Source organism: Xenopus tropicalis, chromosome 6 (genome assembly GCF_000004195.4).
Source record: "Xenopus tropicalis strain Nigerian chromosome 6, UCB_Xtro_10.0, whole genome shotgun sequence".
NCBI classification, from domain to species: Eukaryota; Metazoa; Chordata; class Amphibia; order Anura; family Pipidae; genus Xenopus; species Xenopus tropicalis.
In genome coordinates, this window is record NC_030682.2 from 60,774,667 (window position 1) to 60,796,025 (window position 21,359).

General features: G+C 38.3%; 1 protein-coding gene across 1 annotated transcript in view; it reads left to right on the forward strand.

The window, feature by feature from the left end:
- Positions 1-16,334, forward strand: part of mlh1 (mutL homolog 1) — a 35,759-nt gene extending 19,425 nt beyond the window's left edge. The window contains exons 13-19 of the mRNA XM_002933409.4: positions 1,718-1,869; positions 4,044-4,152; positions 6,692-6,755; positions 7,715-7,879; positions 8,944-9,036; positions 13,111-13,218; positions 15,471-16,334. Coding sequence (XP_002933455.3) covers positions 1,718-1,869; positions 4,044-4,152; positions 6,692-6,755; positions 7,715-7,879; positions 8,944-9,036; positions 13,111-13,218; positions 15,471-15,638 — 859 coding nt within the window. The 3' untranslated portion in view covers positions 15,639-16,334. The remainder of the gene's footprint in view (positions 1-1,717; positions 1,870-4,043; positions 4,153-6,691; positions 6,756-7,714; positions 7,880-8,943; positions 9,037-13,110; positions 13,219-15,470) is intronic.
- The last annotated feature ends 5,025 nt before the right edge of the window (positions 16,335-21,359 follow it).

Below are 21,359 nucleotides of genomic sequence, written 5' to 3' on the forward strand. Positions count from 1 at the left end.
AATTATAGCAATTTTCCCTAATGAGGTAACTGGTTGGTAGAAGGAATAAGCAACACAAAGAAAACCAAAAAAGGGGTAATAAAACCTGTACCAAAGAATCTGAAGTATCACATGGGATAAATATGAGTTTGCCTGCCTTCTTATCTGAGGAGGTTCATATTTTGTGGAAGAGAGTTAAGTATGGGCATTCTGAATTTTCAAGTCACTTATGCTGGTGTAAAACATTACTTTTTTTTTTTTTTGCACATCATTTTTTATGTTTCTTGATTGCTGGATTATTTGTTAGTCATTGATCCATGTAGGAAAACGCTCTATGCCACTTTTATGTCTCCATCAACTGTAAGGTTAAAGAAGGCTTGTGTCAAACATACTTTACTTATTGTATTAATTTCAAATAAATCTATGGTTTTTGTTATTTCTTGAGCTAAACATGGCAAACTAGGAAATTGAGACTGCTCCATGTTTGGTCATTGCACAGTAGATAATTAGATTGCCAGCATACAACCCTCTCCCATCACTCTTTTATGTAGGGAAATTAACTGTCCTCTGGTAATTTAATGCATAGAACCAAACCAGTTTTATTTGAATAAATAAATAAGCAACGAATATGTCCAGCACAAGCCCTATTCATTATACTCATGCTGAACATGGGGGTATACTGTCACTTTAACTGTCTTTCCGGTTATGTTATTTTATCTTATTTTGTTTTTCTTGTCTTTCAATGTAATGCTCTAGTTTTAATTGAACTGTTGGTCTTTCAGTTGTAACTATATGGGGCACATTTACTAACCCACGAACGGGCCGAATGCGTCCGATTGCGTTTTTTTTGGTAATGATCGGTAATTTTGCAATTTTTTCGGCGTCTTTACGATTTTTGCATAAAAACGCGAGTTTTTCGTAGCCATTACGAAAGTTGCGCAAAGTCGCGATTTTTTCGTAGCGTTAAAACTTGCGCGAAACGTCGCGCCTTTTAAGTTTTAACGCTACGAAAAAGGCGCGACTTTGCGCGCAAGTGTTAACGCTACGAAAAAATCGCGACTTTCTGCAGCTTTCGTAATGGTTACGAAAAACTCGCATTTTTACGCAAAAATCGTAAAGACGCCGGAAAACTTGCGTTTTTACGCAAAAATCGTAAAGACGCCGAAAAAATCGCAAAAAATACGAAAAAGTCGCAAAATGTCCGTTTCCAATCGGAATTTTTCCAATTCGAATTCGAAATTGTGTCTTAGTAAATCAGCCCCTATATGTGTGACCGTGTTATTATAAATGCAGCAGTACTTACATATTCAGTACACTATTCATAAATGCACAGTAGTCAAATCCAGCTTATTTTCCAGCTGCCACCTTACACATTAGAGCCTATTATAAAGCCTATTTCAATGCTCCAGTTTATATATGGTTAATTAAAATAAGCTACACATGATGCTTTCCAGTTTTTTATGGTTTTGGTTCTACAAAACGATGCATTTTAACAAAACCCAACGTTTGTAGCATCTCCTTTTGGAGATTTAATATTAATGCAAAAACTTTTTTTTAATATGAATTGTTTGTTTTACATATGTGATAAATCAAACATTATGGTCCCAGACAGAATAATTGTGATATAAATTACTTTAAATTGTAAATTCAGTGAAAGTTGCAATAAGTCATGGTTTGGTGGGACTAGTCTGAGCTTGTATCAAGAAATAGTTATTCATTTTGTTTCTGTCCTTGATAGGAAACGACCACGAAAAGAATCTGATGTGGAAATGGTTGAGGAAGATGAGTCGGTTAAGTCTTTGACAGCTGCCTCCATGCCAAGAAGAAGAATTATAAATTTGACAAGTATACTGAGTCTGCAGAAGAAGATTGAAGAGTGTGGTCACTCAAGTACGTAACTAACGCACAAGTAATGTCTTGAAAAGAAAATATCTACAGTGGTGTGAAAAACTATTTGCCCCCTTCCTGATTTCTTATTCTTTTGCATGTTTGTCACACAAAATGTTTCTGATCATCAAACACATGTAACTATTAGTCAAAGATAACACAAGTAAACACAAAATGCAGTTTTTAAATGAGGGTTTTTATTATTTAGGGAGAAAAAAAATCCAAACCTACATGGCCCTGTGTGAAAAAGTAATTGCCCCCTGAACCTAATAACTGGTTGGGCCACCCTTAGCAGCAATAACTGCAATCAAGCGTTTGCGATAACTTGCAACGAGTCTTTTACAGCGCTCTGGAGGAATTTTGGCCCACTCATCTTTGCAGAATTGTTGTAATTCAGCTTTATTTGAGGGTTTTCTAGCATGAACCGCCTTTTTAAGGTCATGCCAGAACATCTCAATAGGATTCAGGTCAGGACTTTGACTAGGCCACTCCAAAGTCTTCATTTTGTTTTTCTTCAGCCATTCAGAGGTGGATTTGCTGGTGTGTTTTGGGTCATTGTCCTGCTGCAGCACCCAAGATCGCTTCAGCTTGAGTTGACGAACAGATGGCCGGACATTCTCCTTCAGGATTTTTTGGTAGACAGTAGAATTCATGGTTCCATCTATCACAGCAAGCCTTCCAGGTCCTGAAGCAGTAAAACAACCCCAGACCATCACACTACCACCACCATATTTTACTGTTGGTATGATGTTCTTTTTCTGAAATGCTGTTACTTTTACGCCAGATGTAACGGGACACGCACCTTCCAAAAAGTTCAACTTTTGTCTCGTCGGTCCACAAGGTATTTTCCCAAAAGTCTTGGCAATCATTGAGATGTTTTTTAGCAAAATTGAGACGAGCCATAATGTTCTTTTTGCTTAAAAGTGGTTTGCGCCTTGAAAATCTGCCATGCAGGCCGTTTTTGCCCAGTCTCTTTCTTATGGTGGAGTCGTGAACACTGACCTTAATTGAGGCAAGTGAGGCCTGCAGTTCTTTAGATGTTGTCCTGGGGTCTTTTGTGGCCTCTCGGATGAGTTGTCTCTGCGCTCTTGGGGTAATTTTGGTCGGCCGGCCACTCCTGGGAAGGTTCACCACTGTTCCATGTTTTTGCCATTTGTGGATAATGGCTCTCACTGTGGTTCGCTGGAGTCCCAAAGCTTTAGAAATGGCTTTATAACCTTTACCAGACTGATAGATCTCAATTACTTTTGTTCTCATTTGTTCCTGAATTTCTTTGGATCTTGGCATGATGTGTAGCTTTTGAGGTGCTTTTGGTCTACTTCTCTGTGTCAGGTAGCTCCTATTTAAGTGATTTCTTGATTGAAACAGGTGTGGCAGTAATCAGGCCTGGGGGTGACTACAGAAATTGAACTCAGGTGTGATAAACCACAGTTAAGTTATTTTTTAACAAGGGGGGCAATCACTTTTTCACACAGGGCCATGTAGATTTGGAGTTTTTTTTCTCCCTTAATAACATAAACCTTCATTTAAAAACTGCATTTTGTGTTCAATTATGTTATCTTTGACTAATAGTTAACAGTTTTTGATGAGCAGAAACATTTAAATGTGACAAACATGCAAAAGAATAAGAAATCAGGAAGGGGACAAATAGTTTTTCATACCACTGTATATTATACATTTAATTTATGTATCATCTGGTGCTCCAGCACCTACAAATACATAAATTTTATTTATAAGAGATGTTTTTTATTCTATAGTTGGATAATTCAATGGAATTTGAACCAGTTTATTGTAATGAGCAACAACTAACAATGTTTTTTACACAGCTTTTCTGTTGTGTAATGTGTCCTCCAGCCCTACTTCACCTTAAATCACTTCCCCCATATAACCATGAAATAATTATAGTAAAGCCATTTGGGGCAGCAGTTAATTTGATTTGGTCAATTCGATCAAGGGATTAGAGGTGACCTGCACATACAATTATAGATGATGTTCAGAGACTCCATTACATGCACATCTAGGCTCAAATTGGTTGCCAGTCCTATTAGCATTAGCCTAAGGGGCTCTGATGAGAGAGGTAGAAGATAATAGTAATAAATAATAATAATATAAAATAAATAATAATAATAAAATGGCTGATGTTTATTCTGTACAGCAGATTTGTATTTTATTTGCAGGTCTTCAGGACATGCTGCGCAATCATTCCTTTGTTGGCTGTGTCACTCCCCAGTGGGCTTTAGCTCAGTTTCAGACAAAGTTATATCTTCTAAACACCACTAAACTCAGGTATTACATATCACCCTTTGATTTTTTGCTAAGTAAAAAAAAAAAAAAAAAAAGTGTTTGGTAGACCCTCTGTTTGTTGGCTTTGAGCAAATGAATCTGATCTGTATTCTTGTATAAAGAAAATGAATTTTGATAAATCTGCCCCTTATTATCCATATGATGAATAGTGACTTGATAAAAATAATCAGCCCAGTATACATTTTACTATAAAATAAAATTTGTATGCATACAGTACAAGCTTGTTAATAAACAGCAAGCAAAATCAATTCACATCGGATTTATGTGTTGGGGATCTCAGGTTTTTTAGTCCAAACCCAGAATGTCTCCCTTTCTACTTTTTCTTTTGACTGTATCTGCTTGTGCTCTTGTCAGTATTTTTGTCCATCAAAAGTATTTGGAGAAAAATGCGTGTCTGACTATGCTCCTTTTCAACTTCAAATGAGTACCTATGCGCCCCTTCAGCCTTCACTGATAAAATACATACAAGAGCACACAGTGGCACCAGAGAACTCCCCATCACATTGACTAATGCAGTTATTAGTGCTGCACAATGGAAGTAACTCCATTACAAAAATGTCTTTGCAAAAGTGTTCACACAAATCATAGTGGACACAACTTAATATGCACCCACATTTATTCTGATTCTGGGAAAATCCTTCAATTTAGGTAAAAAAAAACTTGGTGGTGTCTGAAACTTTCTCTGTGTATTGTGTAGCTCGTGTAAATGCAGCAAAGAAAGTTTTCTGTAAATCAATACTTGGGGTCTTTTATAAACATTGGGCAAATTTTCAGCTAAGCAATAACCCATGGCAACCAGTCAGATATAAACTTTCATTGTTCTGCCTGCCTTTGGCTGAGAAAAGTGAACCACTGATTGGTTATTATGGGTTGCTGGCCAGGTGCATATTTGCCCAGTATTTATAAATGAGCTCAAAATATTGGTGTTTATTCTTGTCTATTTTTGAAGACCTGTAATCCATATGTGACCTATATACACATAATTTACCTGAAAAAAACACGCAGCAGAGAATAGTTCCCATATCATTGCATTAAGTGACAAATATATTTTCTATTAAAGGACATGTAAAGCCTACATTTGCCTACAATGTATATCAGTTGGGCACATCTCCCCCACCCAAATGGCTTCATTTGTACTGCATATATCCCCTCCGCTTGCCAGCACCATCACATTTTTCTAAAGCAAATAGCAGCTTTCACCCAGTGGCCATTTTTCCTCAGATACATAATCAGTTACATTTAAATCTGCAAACAGCATACACACACACAGACCCTTATTCAGCATACATTTCATCGACAATACAGGCTCACACAGGCAGAACTGTCTCTGATAAAAGTTCTGCTTTGTTTGAGCTGAGCTCAGGAGAGGAGGTTAGTAGAAAAAAATTGAAGCAGTCAGCTAGAGCTGAGTTTCTATGGGAACCAGCAATGCCATCTCTTCACTGGCTGCTAGACTGGAGGGTGTGTTTAGTAATTTGAGCTTAGAACAACTGAGCATGCCCACAAGCCAGAAGTCAAAGCAAATTCCCGAGGGGGGAGAGGTGAGTGGGTTACAGGGGGAAAAGGAAACCTAAGTGATTAAAGTGGACCTGTCACCCAGACATAAAAAGCTGTATAATAAAAGCCCTTTTCAAATTAAACATAAAACCAAATTAATTTTTTTAATACCACATCCATACCCATTATAAAAGCATTTTAAAATCCCAGCTGTCAATCATATAATGCCTGCCCCAATTATCCTTATGCCAGGCAATTATGCCTTAGGCATAGAGGTGGGGCAGACAGTTACTTTCACTTTCAGTTCAGAACTTTTTAGATGTTGCTGCTCTCCTCACATTTCCCCTCCCTCCTCACCATGTAACTGTGTAACCAGTGCATGGACATGGGCCTCAGGTCCCCCCATACTGGCACAGAAACAAGATTTTGGCAGGATACAATGCCTGCTTTGATAACAGTGTCCACAAAATGGCCCCTGCCTGCTTGCTGCAATTGTGAATTCCAAGGCTGAAGAAAATAAGATAAAAATAATTTATATAGTGTAAGTAAAGTTTATTTTGCTTGCCAAACACAATAGAAAACAATTTAAAAATTATTTCTTAAGGTGACAGGTCCGCTTTAAGGGGATACTGCAGCCTTACTATTAACATCTGGACAACCAGAGTGGCAGGTATTGAAAGATTTAAAAGAGGCTGTTCACTGATTTCATTTTTGTGTGTGGGGTTTACATGTCCTTTAAGTTAAGCACAAGATATTGTATAAAGTGATCCTACATTAGTATTACAAATAGAATATTCATGTGCATAACTTTCCAGTAATTACAAGATATTGTGGGGCAGAATTGTGCTCAATCACAAACATAAACAAGTCATGTTGTTATTGGATGCTTATTTTGCCCCCAGGATTAAGTATGAGAAACACTCAGCATTATTTTTTTTGCAGTGTTTATGTATTTTTGTATTTGGTCTGAAACTACATCTGCCCATATTACTGGCTTTTGTTTCATGTATTCTGTTTCTTCTAGCCAAGAATTATTTTACCAAATACTCATTTATGACTTTGGAAACTTCGGCATAATGAAATTATCTGTAAGTACTCACACGTGTATGGAGGGAGCTGTTATTTTTAACACAAGTTTTGGCTGAAGAGCTCATTTTGCATGTATACATTCTTAAAGTAGCAACCTTTTTTACTGGATTAGAAGATAAACCGTACAGCCTTTACAGATGGTTGCTTTGAAGGGGAAGCTTAGCTTTATATTAACATTTAATTTGAAAAATGGAAACTGTGATATTCTAAGACTTGATTTTCATTTTTTGTTTGAGTGGCTTTTGAATTATATTCCTTTGGTTTATAAACTCTCCAATTTGGCATTTCATCAGCTATCTGGTTACTAGGGTTCAAATTATTAATACCACTTCCTTTTTCCCATTTTCACTTTTTCTACTCAAAAATAAACTTATCCTCAAAATACTTTCATTAAAAAATCTTTGCTGTTTTTGTAAAAAACCTAAATGTAATTCAATTCTTCCTTCGCTTTTCCTGCTCTGACTGCTGTGGACACAAATCTCTAGATGGCTGCTCTACAGTGCTATCGGGAGTTTTTTTTACAGCTGGGAAGTATGATAAAATATCCCAGCACAATGCTTCCCTCCAGAAAATACCCTGCTATAGACAGTACTGAGAATTGCCTCTGCTAAAACACAGGTAGAGACAGATCAGCAAATTATCATTATTGTCTATCTCTGTAGCTGCTAATAGTAGTAGTAATGAAAGTGTATTGGAGATCAGTTTCAATAAAAGTAACAAACCTGTCAAAGGGATTTTATTTTTTTGCCTTTAGGTCCCCTTTAATGTACTGATAATGGTCATATACCATATTCAAGAAGGCACTCTACAAAAAGTAGTAATGAGAACAAAACTTTGATCAAATAGAGTGCTGTTTTTTTTTTTGTACAGGGTATATACACACACAGACTAAAAAATTGATTTTTGCTAGTTAGTGATGGGTTTTTTGTTTTGTGTTTTTTGCCTTTGGTGACAACAGGAGCCAGCTCCACTGTATGACTTGGCAATGTTAGCCTTGGATAGTACAGAGAGTGGGTGGACAGAAGAAGATGGCCCTAAAGAAGGACTTGCTGAATATATTGTACAGTTTTTAAAGAAGAAAGCAGAGATGATGGCAGACTACTTCTCACTTGAAATTGACCAGGTGGCTTTTTTTATTGTTCTGATAACGGAGAAATAACTTTCTCAAGTATGGGATCTTTTCAAATAAGCAGCAGTGCCATTCCCCACAGTTTGTTATTCAAATAATCAGTTCTTTATTGTCCCTGATTAATAGTTCCTCTACAGTAGTGATATAAACAAACTAATGACAGATCTTTTGATAAAAGTGTTACATTGTTCTTTTAGTATTTGATTGTTTTAGGAGATTTTTAGACATAGTCTGCCATTCCAGAAAATAGATTCCATACCTGTATAATGATTAAAGGCTTGTACTTAGAACAGCCTTCTCTTTTATTAACCACTTAGCTGCACTACTGCTCTGACACCAAGCATAAGGTGGCCATACACGCACGATAATATCGTACGAAACCTCGTTTCGTACGATATTCGGTGCGTGTATGGTATGTCGGCGAGTCGACCGATATCGCAGGAAGCTGCTGATATCGCCCGACTCGCCGATCGGACCAGTTGGAAAATTTTGATCGGGCGCCATAGAAGGCGCCTGATCAAAATCTCCCTTCAGAGCTGAATCGGCAGAAGGAGGTAGAAATCTTATTGTTTCTACCTCCTTACCTGCCGATTCAGCCCTGAATGGTGTGTGGCACATCTGACGATGTTTCGTGCGAAACATCGTCAGATCGCCACATGTATGGCCAGATTTAGGCTAATGTCCCATGGAGAGAGTTAGTCAACAGCGATAGATCGCTGCTACTGCAGGTGACTAAGCGCTCCAAAATGCCTTTCCACCGGCAGCAATGAGTTGGCAGTGGAAAGGCCTACACATCGCTTCAGCTTTTTAAACTTGCACAAAATAGCCTCCAGCAAGCGACGTCAGAAAGCTGTGGGACAATAGCCTAAATTTCACTTGGGATAAGTACATTGGAACCCTGTTGAGATAAGAGTTATGTTAAGAACTTGTTAGCAACTAACCACTCACTGGCAGAAATCACTTGGGAGTTTGACATTCGTTAATACTTTCCATTTTGCATGCCTTTCTATGCAGTAATAACTTGAAAAGTGTAACTATCAATCTTTTCCTCTTTACAGGAAGGTAACCTTATAGGATTACCTATACTGCTAGACAACTACATCCCTCCTATGGAAGGATTGCCATTGTTTATTTTGCGCCTAGCCACAGAGGTACGTTAATCTTTTGGTGAAAACGCTACATAAAACGATAAAGGAGAACTATGCTGCTTTTGCATACAGATTAGAGCTGGGCGGTATGACCAAAAATTTATATCACGGTATTTTTCAAAATTATATCGGTGTCACGGTATTTGACGGTATTTTTTTTTTCCATGCATGATTAGGTGTTAACCCCATTTCCTAATAAATTAGAGAATAATTACTGCAGTATTGAAAATCAGAGTCAGGCAAGCGAAGGATCGGCAACAGAAAGTCATAAGGTAAATCAGGCAGGCTTAGATTCCCAGGCAAGGCCGCAGACAACATAGCACAGGAGGAGGCGTTTGATAGCTTTAAATACCCCCCACGCATGCGCAGAAGCGGCGCGGACGCGCACGCTTTGACATGTACGTGCGCTTTGACACGTGCACACGCAAGGAGGCGCGCAAGACCGGGCCGCACGAGTGAGTACCCTGACGCCCAGCCCTAATACAGATTACAATTATGTTGGTGTTAGACTCCTATTCTCTACGCCTTCTCTTTTGCTTTCCCTAGGCAACTCTCTGGAGAAGTTGAACCTCTGTGATTTATACTTAATTAGATCCAATTAGAACAATTAGACAGTTTGTTGCTGCCTAGTTTCTGTTTCTTGTGATAACATCCATACACAAGTCCAGCATCCCCATTTTATTGCTCCCCATTCTACTGTACAGCGCTGCGTACATAAGCAGCGCTTTATAAATAAAGATATACATACATACATACATGTTGTGAGCACAGACACCCCTGAGTTTGTGCATTTGAGAACTGAGTGCCTTTAGCATGCACACTACATTATAGGAAGATACACAGAGCTGATCTGTACACAGTGCATGTGCTTCCATGACAGCGTTGACAGAACATGATCAGGGTATTGGGATTGAGAGTTGATGCGGGTGGGTGTAATTGTATGTATGTATGTATAACTTTATTTATAAAGCGCCACAAGGGTACGCAGCACTGTACAATCTTACAGAATACAAAATTACACACAGGGAGGACAAGTGATATAATAAATAAATACAATAAATATATATATATATAAGTGCCATGTGGTATGAGACACAGTAGGAAGGAGGTCCCTGCCCCGTAGAGCTTACAATCTAAGTGGTTGGGTAACATACAGGCACAAAGCGGAAGGTAAGAGTGCATCAGGTATGGGCATTTGCCCTTAAGCGCAGGACTAGGCGAGATAATGTCTTAGTGCTCCAGAAGGTAACAGCTGAGCTTTTTCTTAAAGAGAGTGGGTGAGTTTTCCCTACGGAGGGATTCAGGGATAGAGTTCCAGAGGTAAGGAGCAGCGAGATAGAAAGGTTTAAGACGAGAGAGCGCAGTGGGTGTGGATGGTGTAAAAAGACGGAGGCTCTGAGAGGAGCGGAGGAGACGACCAGGAACGTGCAAGGAGACCAGTGAAGAAATGTAGTGAGGAGCAGAGGAGTGAAGGGCTTTGAATGTTAGCAGAAGGATTTTGTAAGCTATCCTTTGCTTAACAGACAACCATGCAAGAGAGTTTAATTGAGGCTGAACAGGTTCCCTCTTAGGAGAGAGCAGGAGGATCCTGGCAGCAGAGTTTAAAATTGATTGCAGGGGAGAGAGGTGGGAGTCTGGAAGGCTGGTTAGTAAGAGATTGCAGTAATCTAAGCGGGAAAGATAAGGGCATGGATTAGTGTTTTAGCTGTTACTTGTGAAAGAAAGGGGCGTATCTTGGCAATATTGCGGAGGTAAAAACGGCAGGTTTTGGCAGTGTGATTAATATGGTTAGCGAAGGAGAGTGACTGGTCAAAGATAACCCCAAGGCAGCGTGCAGAATTTACAGGGTTGATGGTCATGCCATCAATAGTGATGGTGAAAGGAGGAGGAGGGCCAGGTTTGGGTGGGAAGACCATGAGTTCGGTTTTAGCTAGGTTAAGTTTGAGGTAGCGCCTGTTCATCCAGGAGGAGATAGCCAGGAGGCAGTTACCAATCTGTGTTTGAACATCAGCGGTTAGTGCAGGGGTGTCTAAATATATCTGGATGTCATCTGCATATAGGTGATATTTAAGACCAAAGGAAGAGATAAGGTCTCCCAAAGAGAGAGTATACAGGGAGAACAGCAGGGGACCAAGCACAGAGCCCTGAGGCACCCCCACACTAAGCGGAACCGGGGTAGAGGATTTGTTAGTAAGAGCGACAGAGAAGGAGCGGTTAGAGAGATAGGAAGAGAACCAGGATGCTGCTTGATCCCGGATACCCAGAGAATAGAGAATTTGCATAAGAATAGAATGGTCAACAGTATCAAAAGCAGAGGAAAGGTCTAGGAGAATGAGAACCGAGTAGCGTCCTTTGGCCTTGGCAGTCTGGAGATCATTTGCCACTCTACATAAGGCCGTCTCAGTGGAGTGCGCAGGCCGAAAACCAGACTGCGTAGGGTCCAGCAGATTATGGGTGCAGAGGAAGTTAGTTACACGAGAAAAGACAAGACGTTCCAGGAGTTTAGAGGCTAGGGGCAGGAGAGAGACAGGACAGTAGTTAGAAAGGCAGGATGGGTCCAGTGTAGCCTTTTTAAGAATGGGTTTGACACATGCTTGTTTGTATAGAGAGGGAAAAGTACCAGAAGCCAGAGAGGAATTGAATATGTGGGTAAGATCTGGAGTAAGGGCAGGGGCACACTGTTTTAGTAGGGATGAGGGCATAGGATCCAGTGAGCAGGTAGTAGGCGGAGAGGATCGGAGAAGCTGAGAAACTTCAGACTCTGTTACGAGATTAAAGGAGCTGAATACGGAGAGAGGAGATTTAGGAAGGTTGAGATTACTGGTATCTGAAGGTTGGGAAAATTGATTGCGGATAGAATCGACTTTGCTTTTGAAGAAGTCAGCAAAGTCCTGGGGGGTGTGTTCAGATATGATTGATTCATTAGGTGAAGGATGAAGTAGCGAGTTAAATATGGAGAATAAGCGCCGCGGGTTTGATTTATTATTATTTATAAGTGTGTTATAGTATACTTGCTTGGCCTGGGATAGGGCGGTATTGAGACACACCATAAGGAATTTATAATGGAGGAAGTCAGCTTTCACGCGTGATTTCCTCCAAATGCGCTCAGCAGATCGTGCACAGGAGCGCAGAAATCGCGTCTGAGGGTTAAGCCAGGGACGGGGATTGCGGGCATGACTGTGTTGTGGCTGCAGGGGGGCATGGGTGTTAATTGTGGATGATAAAACAGAGTTGTAGCTATTTACCAGTAACTCAGGATCAGAGGAAGCACAGAAGGAGGAGAGGCTAGAACTGAGAGAGTTAGAGAGAGAAGTTATATCCACCCTTCGAGTGTTTTGCGAATCAGGGTTTTAGGCTGAGCGTTAGTAGAAGGAGAAGGAGACACGTGCGAGATAGAAAAAGAGATAAAATTTCAAGACTCTCACAATAACATAAGGCTCTTGTTTATTTATTTTTTTAAATTATATATTTCTGAGACTGACGTATTGAAAAAAATTGTTGAACAAATTCCTGTTGAATACAGTTTAATATTTTGTGAATAGTTCTCTGACAATTTGACTGCATTCTACATGGTTGATAAAGTTACATAAAAAATTGTTCCGCCTCAGGCATATATGTTAACTGGTCAAATGAATATGAAGAATAGTAACCTAAACGGTTAATACCTGGTTTCTGATTTCTTAGCTGAGGAAGTCTGGGTTACCTATTATACGTATGTTGTTAGTGGTTTGGTTTCTCTCTGAGGTAAATACTGTATTTCAGCATACATAGCATATATCTATTTGTTAAAGCCAAGAAGAAGTGACATGGTCTGTTAGTGAGCCTAAAACCTTATTGCACAAATCTACTGAAGTAAAAATAGAATCTGTTCTGCTTCCAGTTCTATGGGTATGGGAGAAGAACTGCCTCACCATGGTCTAGAATAGATGATGGTAAAAACATACATGCACTTGGTCAGATTCTAGTGAAACGGGACCAGGATACACACGTTGATCAATCTCCACTCTCTCTTATTCTGGGAGTGTAATTTCTCAGCAACTTAACTGATTTTCATTTTTTTTGTTTTTTTTTTAATAGGTCAATTGGGATGATGAGAAGGAGTGCTTTGAAAGTTTTAGCAAGGAATGTTCCATGTTTTACTCTATTCGGAAGCAGTATATATTAGAAGAATCTTCCAGTAATGCGGTAATTTGCACATCAATAAAAATAAGTCTGTTTTGCATTTCATTTATTCTGGGATTGAAAGAAACATTGGATTTAGTGATCCTTTAAGAAAAACAGTGCATTATAAGTCCTTAATCATTTTAGTTTTGCCTAACAGTAAAATTAAGAGAAAAAACAGATGGCCCACTTTACTTGTACTTGGTAGTTAATCACAAAAACTAACGGAAAGTATTCCAGAACAAAACTCTGCCTGCCATCAAATGGCATGCAAAGTGCATCAGCACGTTGAACACTTGCCCATAGATGAAGGGACAGAACTGAAATAAACCAAATTGCAGTATAATGCATCCTAGTATATGTGGAGGGAGCAGCAATAAAAATAACCTACCTGCATAACTGACTTCTGTTTATCTGTTCACTGGGAATCGAGTTATCTACCTTGCAAGAACCATACATGGAGTAGCCGTAGTTTTCAATTAGGTAGTAAAAGAAAGCATAGAAACTGAGCAAATCTAGTTACTTGCTTCTAAACCCATAACTAGTAATACTGCAGATAAGTTCTAGGACAACTTTTGCAAGAAGGCTGCAGAAATCTATAGGGGTCGGGAGGGGATTTTCTGCATGCTAACAATTATATCATAAACTCTGTGTCTTGATTACAAAAATTAAACCTTTTATTGTATATTAAAAAGTCCAAAGCGTTTCGTATTCTGCATTCTTATATTTACAAAGAAACCACTAAATCCTTCTCATATTGGCGAATTGACACAAATGTCAAATATATAGATATGCATAAGGTTATTGGTAAATTAAGTTTATATATATATATATATATATATATATATATATATATATATATATATATATATATATATGTATAAACATACTAACCTGAAACCCAAATCTACCTTCAACCCCTCTTTCGCCAATAACCATTACATCAGTACGTTTAGAGGATCTAGTATTAGATGACAAAACGAGAATAATGAGAAAGTAAGATATAACTTAAAGGGGACCTGTCACCCTATGACATAATTCCAAATGGTTTTCTACTGTGTTTGTCAAGTAAAATAAACTTCACTTACACTATAAAATGGTTTTAATCTTATTTTCTTTAGCCTTTGTATTCACAATTGCAGCCATTGAAGACAGTCCCCATTTTGTGGACACTGTTATTAAGGCAAGCTTTGTATCTTGCCAAAATCTTGTTTCTGTGCCAGTATGGGGGGTCCTGATGCTCATGCCTATGCACTGGTTACAAAATTAGAAGGTGGGGAGGGAGATTGAATGTGAGGAGAGCAGCAACATCTAAGAAGTTCTGAATTGAAAGTGAAAGTAACTGTCTGCCCCACCCCTATGCCTAAGGCATAGAGGCAGGGCAGGCAATATATGATTGACAGCTGGGATTTTTAAATGCTTTTATAATGGGTATGGATGTGGTAATAAAAAAATTAGTTTGGGTTTCATGTTTAATTTGAAAAGGACTTTTATTTTACAGCTTTTATTGCCTGGGTGACAGGTCCACTTCAACAAAAACAGAAAATTTAAAAATTGTAATCATGATTAAGAAGAAATATATAGCAGAATTTAGTAGACCGTTAAGTGACACTAGTACTTATGAAAATTTAGAAAATAATCCTATAAAAGAATTTTTAAATTGAATTAACTTCTCTTCTAAAGAAAGCAAAGGTGGAAGGAATCCTTACAAAAAACGAATTTCATTATTTGAAGATAAATTTCCCTAGAACTTTGGTTTTATATATTTTACCCAAAATCAATAAAGATTTAATAAACCCACCAGGTCGACCAATCATTTTGGGTTGTAACTCACCTCAATATATGTTAAACAACTCCCTTCCTATTTAAAAGATACAAAGCCACAATTCAATTTCTTAATGTTATTACCTGGGAAGAACCTGCGATGTTACCTCCCTCTATACAATTATAGATCACAACCTAGGATTACAAGCAATTAAATATTGTTTGGATCGGGACAGTTCAATTAGGTGCAACCAAAAAGAGTTTATATTAAAAAGTATAGAATTTATACTCGCCAAGAATTATTTTTGGTTTGAGGGAAATACTTTTTTACAACCCTGCTGGTGTGTTGTACATCACCCTGTTCCAGAAACAATATTACGTTGGGTCTAAGCAGCTTTACAGTTTGCATTCACATTATTTTTTTAAAAGAGGGGAGATAAAAGAATGTACACTAGTTTTGTGTTTATGTGTAGCAAAATGTAAAAAAATATTTCATATTTCTATCTTTTTAGGACAATGAATCCTTAACAGGGTCTTCCTCTTGGCGCTGGACTACAGAACACATTCTATACAAAGCCTTCAGAACTCACCTGCTACCTCCAAAGCCCTTTTCAGAAGATGGAAGCATCCTTCAGCTTGCAAATCTCCCTGACTTATATAAAGTGTTTGAAAGATGCTAGCATTCTGCAGATGACTCCTGTGGACTAATTACTTCTCTTAAACAACTACAAAAAAAACTAATTGAAGTTCTTCCCTCCCTCTGTCATATTTATGTATTGACCTCTTTGAGGCAAATCCCCCCATAGTTAAAAATATCCTTATTGTTATAGCATATAAAGTTCCAAACTTTAAGTATAACAGTCTGTTATGATCCTACATATAATTGTTGCTTAATTGATAAGGAAACGCCATCAGTTGTACAGTATGAGGCATATTTATTAACATTGGAGACAGACATCACCAGTGAGGTTAAGATTGGTTGCTATGGGCAACATCACCGTGATGTTTGTCTTCTGTGTTAATAAATACACCCATTTGTGTTTGTAACAGTGCAGTGAGTTTTAACTAACTTGTCACATTGCATGATTAGTAAAAGGGTTGAGAGGAAACTGCACTTATCCTGTGAATGTGTAAATATGCACCCACTATTTGTTTTTCTTATCCTAAATGACCACTGCTTGTAGCACTTAATGTTTATGTATTGTTATATATTTAAGTAATATTTTTTTTTCTTTTTTTTTTTTATATCTTGTTCTCCGGTTGGCACTAGCCTTTATAAAAGCTGGTTAACAACAACAACCTTGATGTAATGTTTTAACAAGATGATAATCATTTTGTAAATTAATTTTAGGGTTTGTATACAAATAAGTCGATTAGATCTTCCCCTCTGCTTTCCTTTCTGTTATAGAAGACTTTTTTTTAAATGTGAAATGGGTTCTTTAGTCAGGGTCCTGGCAGTTTCCTTTTGCAGTAAGTGCTGCCCAGCAGTGCTGGTACTTCTAACAGATGCAAATCCTTTGACAGGGCAGGGTGGCTTTTTATTTTGGAATCGCATCCTAACATTCAGTGATTCATGTCAGCAGAAGTAGCTTCTGCAGTTAAATACACAAGCTGTTACAGAGAGATTGGTCTTACAGTAGCTATAAATAATGGATAGGATTTAGCTTGTCGGGGAACGTAGGAGAGCTGGGGTTTATTGCATGTTCTGAAAAATATGATAAAATCGGTATTACTTAGACCTGGTGGGATGAAACACAGAACGATCTCTGTGTACTATCACCAAAAGTCTAACATAGTGCTCTAGGTCGCTGATTTTGTTTTCTTTCATACCCTTTGGTGATGATTATTCATATTGAAAGTGGGATGAATCGTGCAGCAGGGCTGTGAGTTAGTGATGTGCTTGTCGACAAAAACATATTTTTTTTGTTCTTGGAGAGATAATAGGGGTTTTCAGTTGCAAAGCTGTGATCTTAATATTGACAAGCCACCATACCATGTCAAGGTAAAGCCAAACAGTGGTTCTGTTTAGCTCTGATCACACTTTTCACAAGCTGACACCACCCTCTATGTTAGGATTTCTTGGGAAAAGTGTCTCATGACCAGGGCATTGCTTCTAGTTATGGGGCATGACTTTTATAGGAGATAGACCCCCACAGGATGGTTTCCACAGACTTAATCCTCCTCCGCTTGCGTCTTTTAAAGGAGAGAGACTGCACAAGACCAACACCCATTTTGCTAAAATACACATAAGGGGGGTTATGGGAACACTCCAAAGCTAAGTAAAAATCGTACATTTGAAGTGCAAATGACCTGGCCAAATTGGCTACAAGCATAAAAAAAAAAAGGGGGGATTGATCAACACATATTCCTTAGTTCCCTGGTTGACAAGTAATGCAGTATCTTTTCAATTGCATATAACCTACAAAACCAGCCTTTATGTCTAGTTACAAAGTTATCATAATTAAATTGACAAGCCACCATATAATTTCAAGGTACTGTGTATGCACTTGCACAGATACTAAATTACTAGTCAAACAGGACCACGAAATATGCATGGATCAATCCCCTCTCTTTTGTATGCTTACAGTATTACAGATGACTGGTCTGAAAGCTTTTAAAAATATACAGTGCCTCATCTCCCTATGATGGTAGGTCCCCTAGAGCAGTTTTGACCTATATTGAAAAATCAAGTTCTTGTTCCATTAATATTGATAAATGCTGGTCCCTCTGATTCTATACTTTACTCTGTAACTCTTATTTGTTAAATTATTATAAGACCCTTTATATTCATTATAAATTAATGTAAAACACTTTCATGATGATGACAATGGAAGTGTGTTGGGGATTTTTGTGGATAACAGACTGTGCAACTAGGCTGTGTCTGTCGGGGTCTACTAAAACAAAGTACAGGTGTAGGATCTCTGGAAACACACTATCCAAAAGCTCTGAATTACAAGAAGTCCATCTTCCAAATGATTCTCTTTTAAAATTTTCTTTTCTCTGTAATACAAAACAGTAGTTTGTATGTTTTAGTATCCATAAGGTATGGTGATCAGAATGAAAGAAAAAACTATCTGAAATGCCACACACCCCAATCATTCTGGAAAATAGATCCCATACCTCTCTTGCATAAAAATTTTTTTTTATATACTGTAAAGTTTTCCCTCCGACCCGAAGGCAGTATAGAGAGATGTAGACCTGTGTAGAATAAACCTCACCCCTTAATTTGACACTTGCCTTCGGGATGAAGGAAAAGGAATTTCAGGTATATACAAATTCATTATTTCCTTCACATCAATTATCACTTAGATTAGGTAGCAGTAATATGAAGGCAGGGATCATTTCAATACCAATTTAAGCACTGCAATAGCACAAGCAACTTCCCTGGGTGTACCAGAATTCATGAGACCGTGCTCTGCAAAAGTTGAAGCTGCCCACGAAGCTGTTATACATGAAGACTGACCCTGCCCTTACTAATTAAGCCTTCAACCCAGTAGGCCCTGATCTCAAGGATGTGTATCCAATGAAGATAGCAAGTTTTATCCACCTGGCAATGGTCATTTTTGATGTAGTGTTTCTTTTTTTACTTCTCACTAAGGAAATTAAGAGACCACATCTTACATGTAACAGTTGCATCTCTCTTTCCCCCTCATCGTTCTAAATATGGAAGAAAACTGGTAATATGACTTCAAAGTTTCTATGGAAGCTGGATACTTTGGGTCTAAACAAGGAATCTGCCTAAAATATTTGAAGATTCAGTTTTCTGCAGGATAAAGCTTGATGCTCACATACATATCTTGCCGAGAGATGTGTATAAGGAAAAAACTATACTTTCAGAACAAAAACTTAACCAACATATAAGTTATACAAAGTGCCTTAATAAAGGAGAAGGAAAGTCATTTTGGCATTTTACTGCCAATAGATTTGCCACATTAGTGCCACCTAGAACAATATATTTATTTTGCAGAAAGCATTACCATACCTGAGTAAACAGCCCTAGAATCTCTGTTTAAGATAGCAGCTGCCATTTTAGCTTGTCTGACATCACCTCCCAGCCTGCATCTTTCCTGCTGCCTTGTCTCTCCCTGCTGAGGGGAGGAGGGAGAAAGGAGCATGCTGTGCAGACTCGTGCTGTGCCCTGAAAGGTTTGAGCTGAGACAAGGAAGTCTGATACCATGACCCATGTGTACAGAATAGGAGGAAAGAAACGTGGTTTCTTTTCAGAGGAATCACTGAGCGCCCTATTACTAGGAGTGTTTATGGCTGTATTGATTGAGTGTTTATATACCTTTCCTTATCTTTTAAAGTATCATACCAAATCACATACATTATATATGTATATATATATATATATATATATATATATATATGTATATATATATATATATATATATATATATATATATATATATATATATATATATATATATATATATAAAATCAGTCATTTTTTTCTTTTACAGCTTTTCCTTTGAGCCACTATTTTATAACTATCATTGTGCAAGATCACCTGGAAATAATGCAGCTGTAACAGGAAGAAGTCTGGGATTAAAAGGCAGAGTTCTGTTCATTCACTGACTGATGTAGCTTAGCACGTATGTGTGTCCTTGGTTTGCGTGAGTACAGTGAACTATATGAGCGGAGTTGCGTTTAGTCATTAAAATGGTGAAAAGTCCATTTTTAATGAAAAGGCTTTATTGATTTAAACAGTGTGTTAAATATGGTTTGTTTTATGTGCTTTATTTTTATAGAAACCTGCAACGTTGAGGTGTATAGTTTTCTGTAAACTGTGAGAGTAGGCTATCAAGGGTCATGTTCTCTGGAGAAAAGGCACTTGTGAGGAGACAATTCACTGGGGATCATATAGGGTAATGGAGGACACCTGACACTGCAGGGCTTTGCTGCAAATTAGTGTTTAATAGTGTGTTACACTACATGTTTAATGTGTAACACACTATTAAACACTAATTTGCAGCAAAGCCCTGCAGTGTCAGGTGTCCTCCATTACCCTATATGATGTCTACATGCAATTAGTGCTACAACAGGAGCACAGGAGTGATAGCCTGCTTGAATGAGGTAGCTGAACTGGAATACTGGACTTGGAAAGATTTTGGTTTAAAATTCACTGGGGATGCCAATATTTAGAACTCATGGCTCAATGTTCTTACCATTTCAGTTAGTTTTATGTTTACTGCGCTTTAAATAAAACCCTTCCAAAATGCATGAAATTGGAGTTTGTGTAGAAGTCATTTGTGTGAGCAGTGATGTTTGATATTCAAAATTAATATTCAACCCTTTTGCTTACTATTTTAAAGAGCCCACCTATTGCAGTATAACAGCTTAAAGTTATTTAAGGTATGATCCAACTCTGAATACTGCTCAGGAGTTATTTTAGCTCATTCTTCTATATCAGTGATCCCCAAGTGGCTCGGGGGCAACATGTTTCTCACCAACCCCTTGGATGTTGCTCTCAGTGCCCCCAAACCAGGTAGTTATTTTTGAATTCCTGATTTGGGGGCAAGTTTTGGTTGGGTAAAAACAAGATTTACTACCAAATAAAGCCTCCTGTAAGCTGATAGTGTGTATAGAGGCAACCATGCCTATTGAGAACCTTTGTCAAAAACTTGTTGGTACCAATTATCCAAGCCTTGTTATTTGTGTTAAGTTAATAAGGGACCAGATATTCCATATGGACTTTTATTGCTAAGCCACCCATGCCAAGGACTTCATGGTTTTGGAAAATGTTACATAGGGTTGAAAAAAGACCAGTGTCCATCAAGTTCAACCCATCCAAGTAAACCCAGCACACCTACCAATCTATACACTCACATACATAAACTATAAATACAACCACTAGTACTAACTGTAGATATTAGTATCACAATAGCCTTGGATATTCTGATTGTTCAAGAACTCATCTAGGCCCCTCTTAAAGGCATTAACAGAATCTGCCATTACCACATCTCTAGGAAGGGCATTCCCCAACCTCACTGCCCTCACCGTGAAAAACCACCTACGCTGCTTCAAATGGAAGCTCCTTTCCTCTAATCTAAAGGGGTGGGCTCTGGTGCGCTGATCGTTTTTATGGGAAAAAAAGAACATCCCCCAACTGCCTATAATCCCCTCTAATGTACTTGTACAGAGTAATCATGTCCCCTCGCAAGCGCCTCTTTTCCAGAGAAAACAACCTCAACCTCGACAGTCTAACCTCATAGCTTAAATCTTCCATCCCCTTAACCAGTTTAGTTGCACGTCTCTGCACTCTCTCCAGCTCATTAATATCCTTCTTAAGGACTGGAGCCCAAAACTGCACCGCATACTCAAGGTGAGGCCTTACCAGGGACCTATAAAGGGGCAAAATTATGTTCTCATCCCTTGAGTCAATACCCTTTTTTATACAA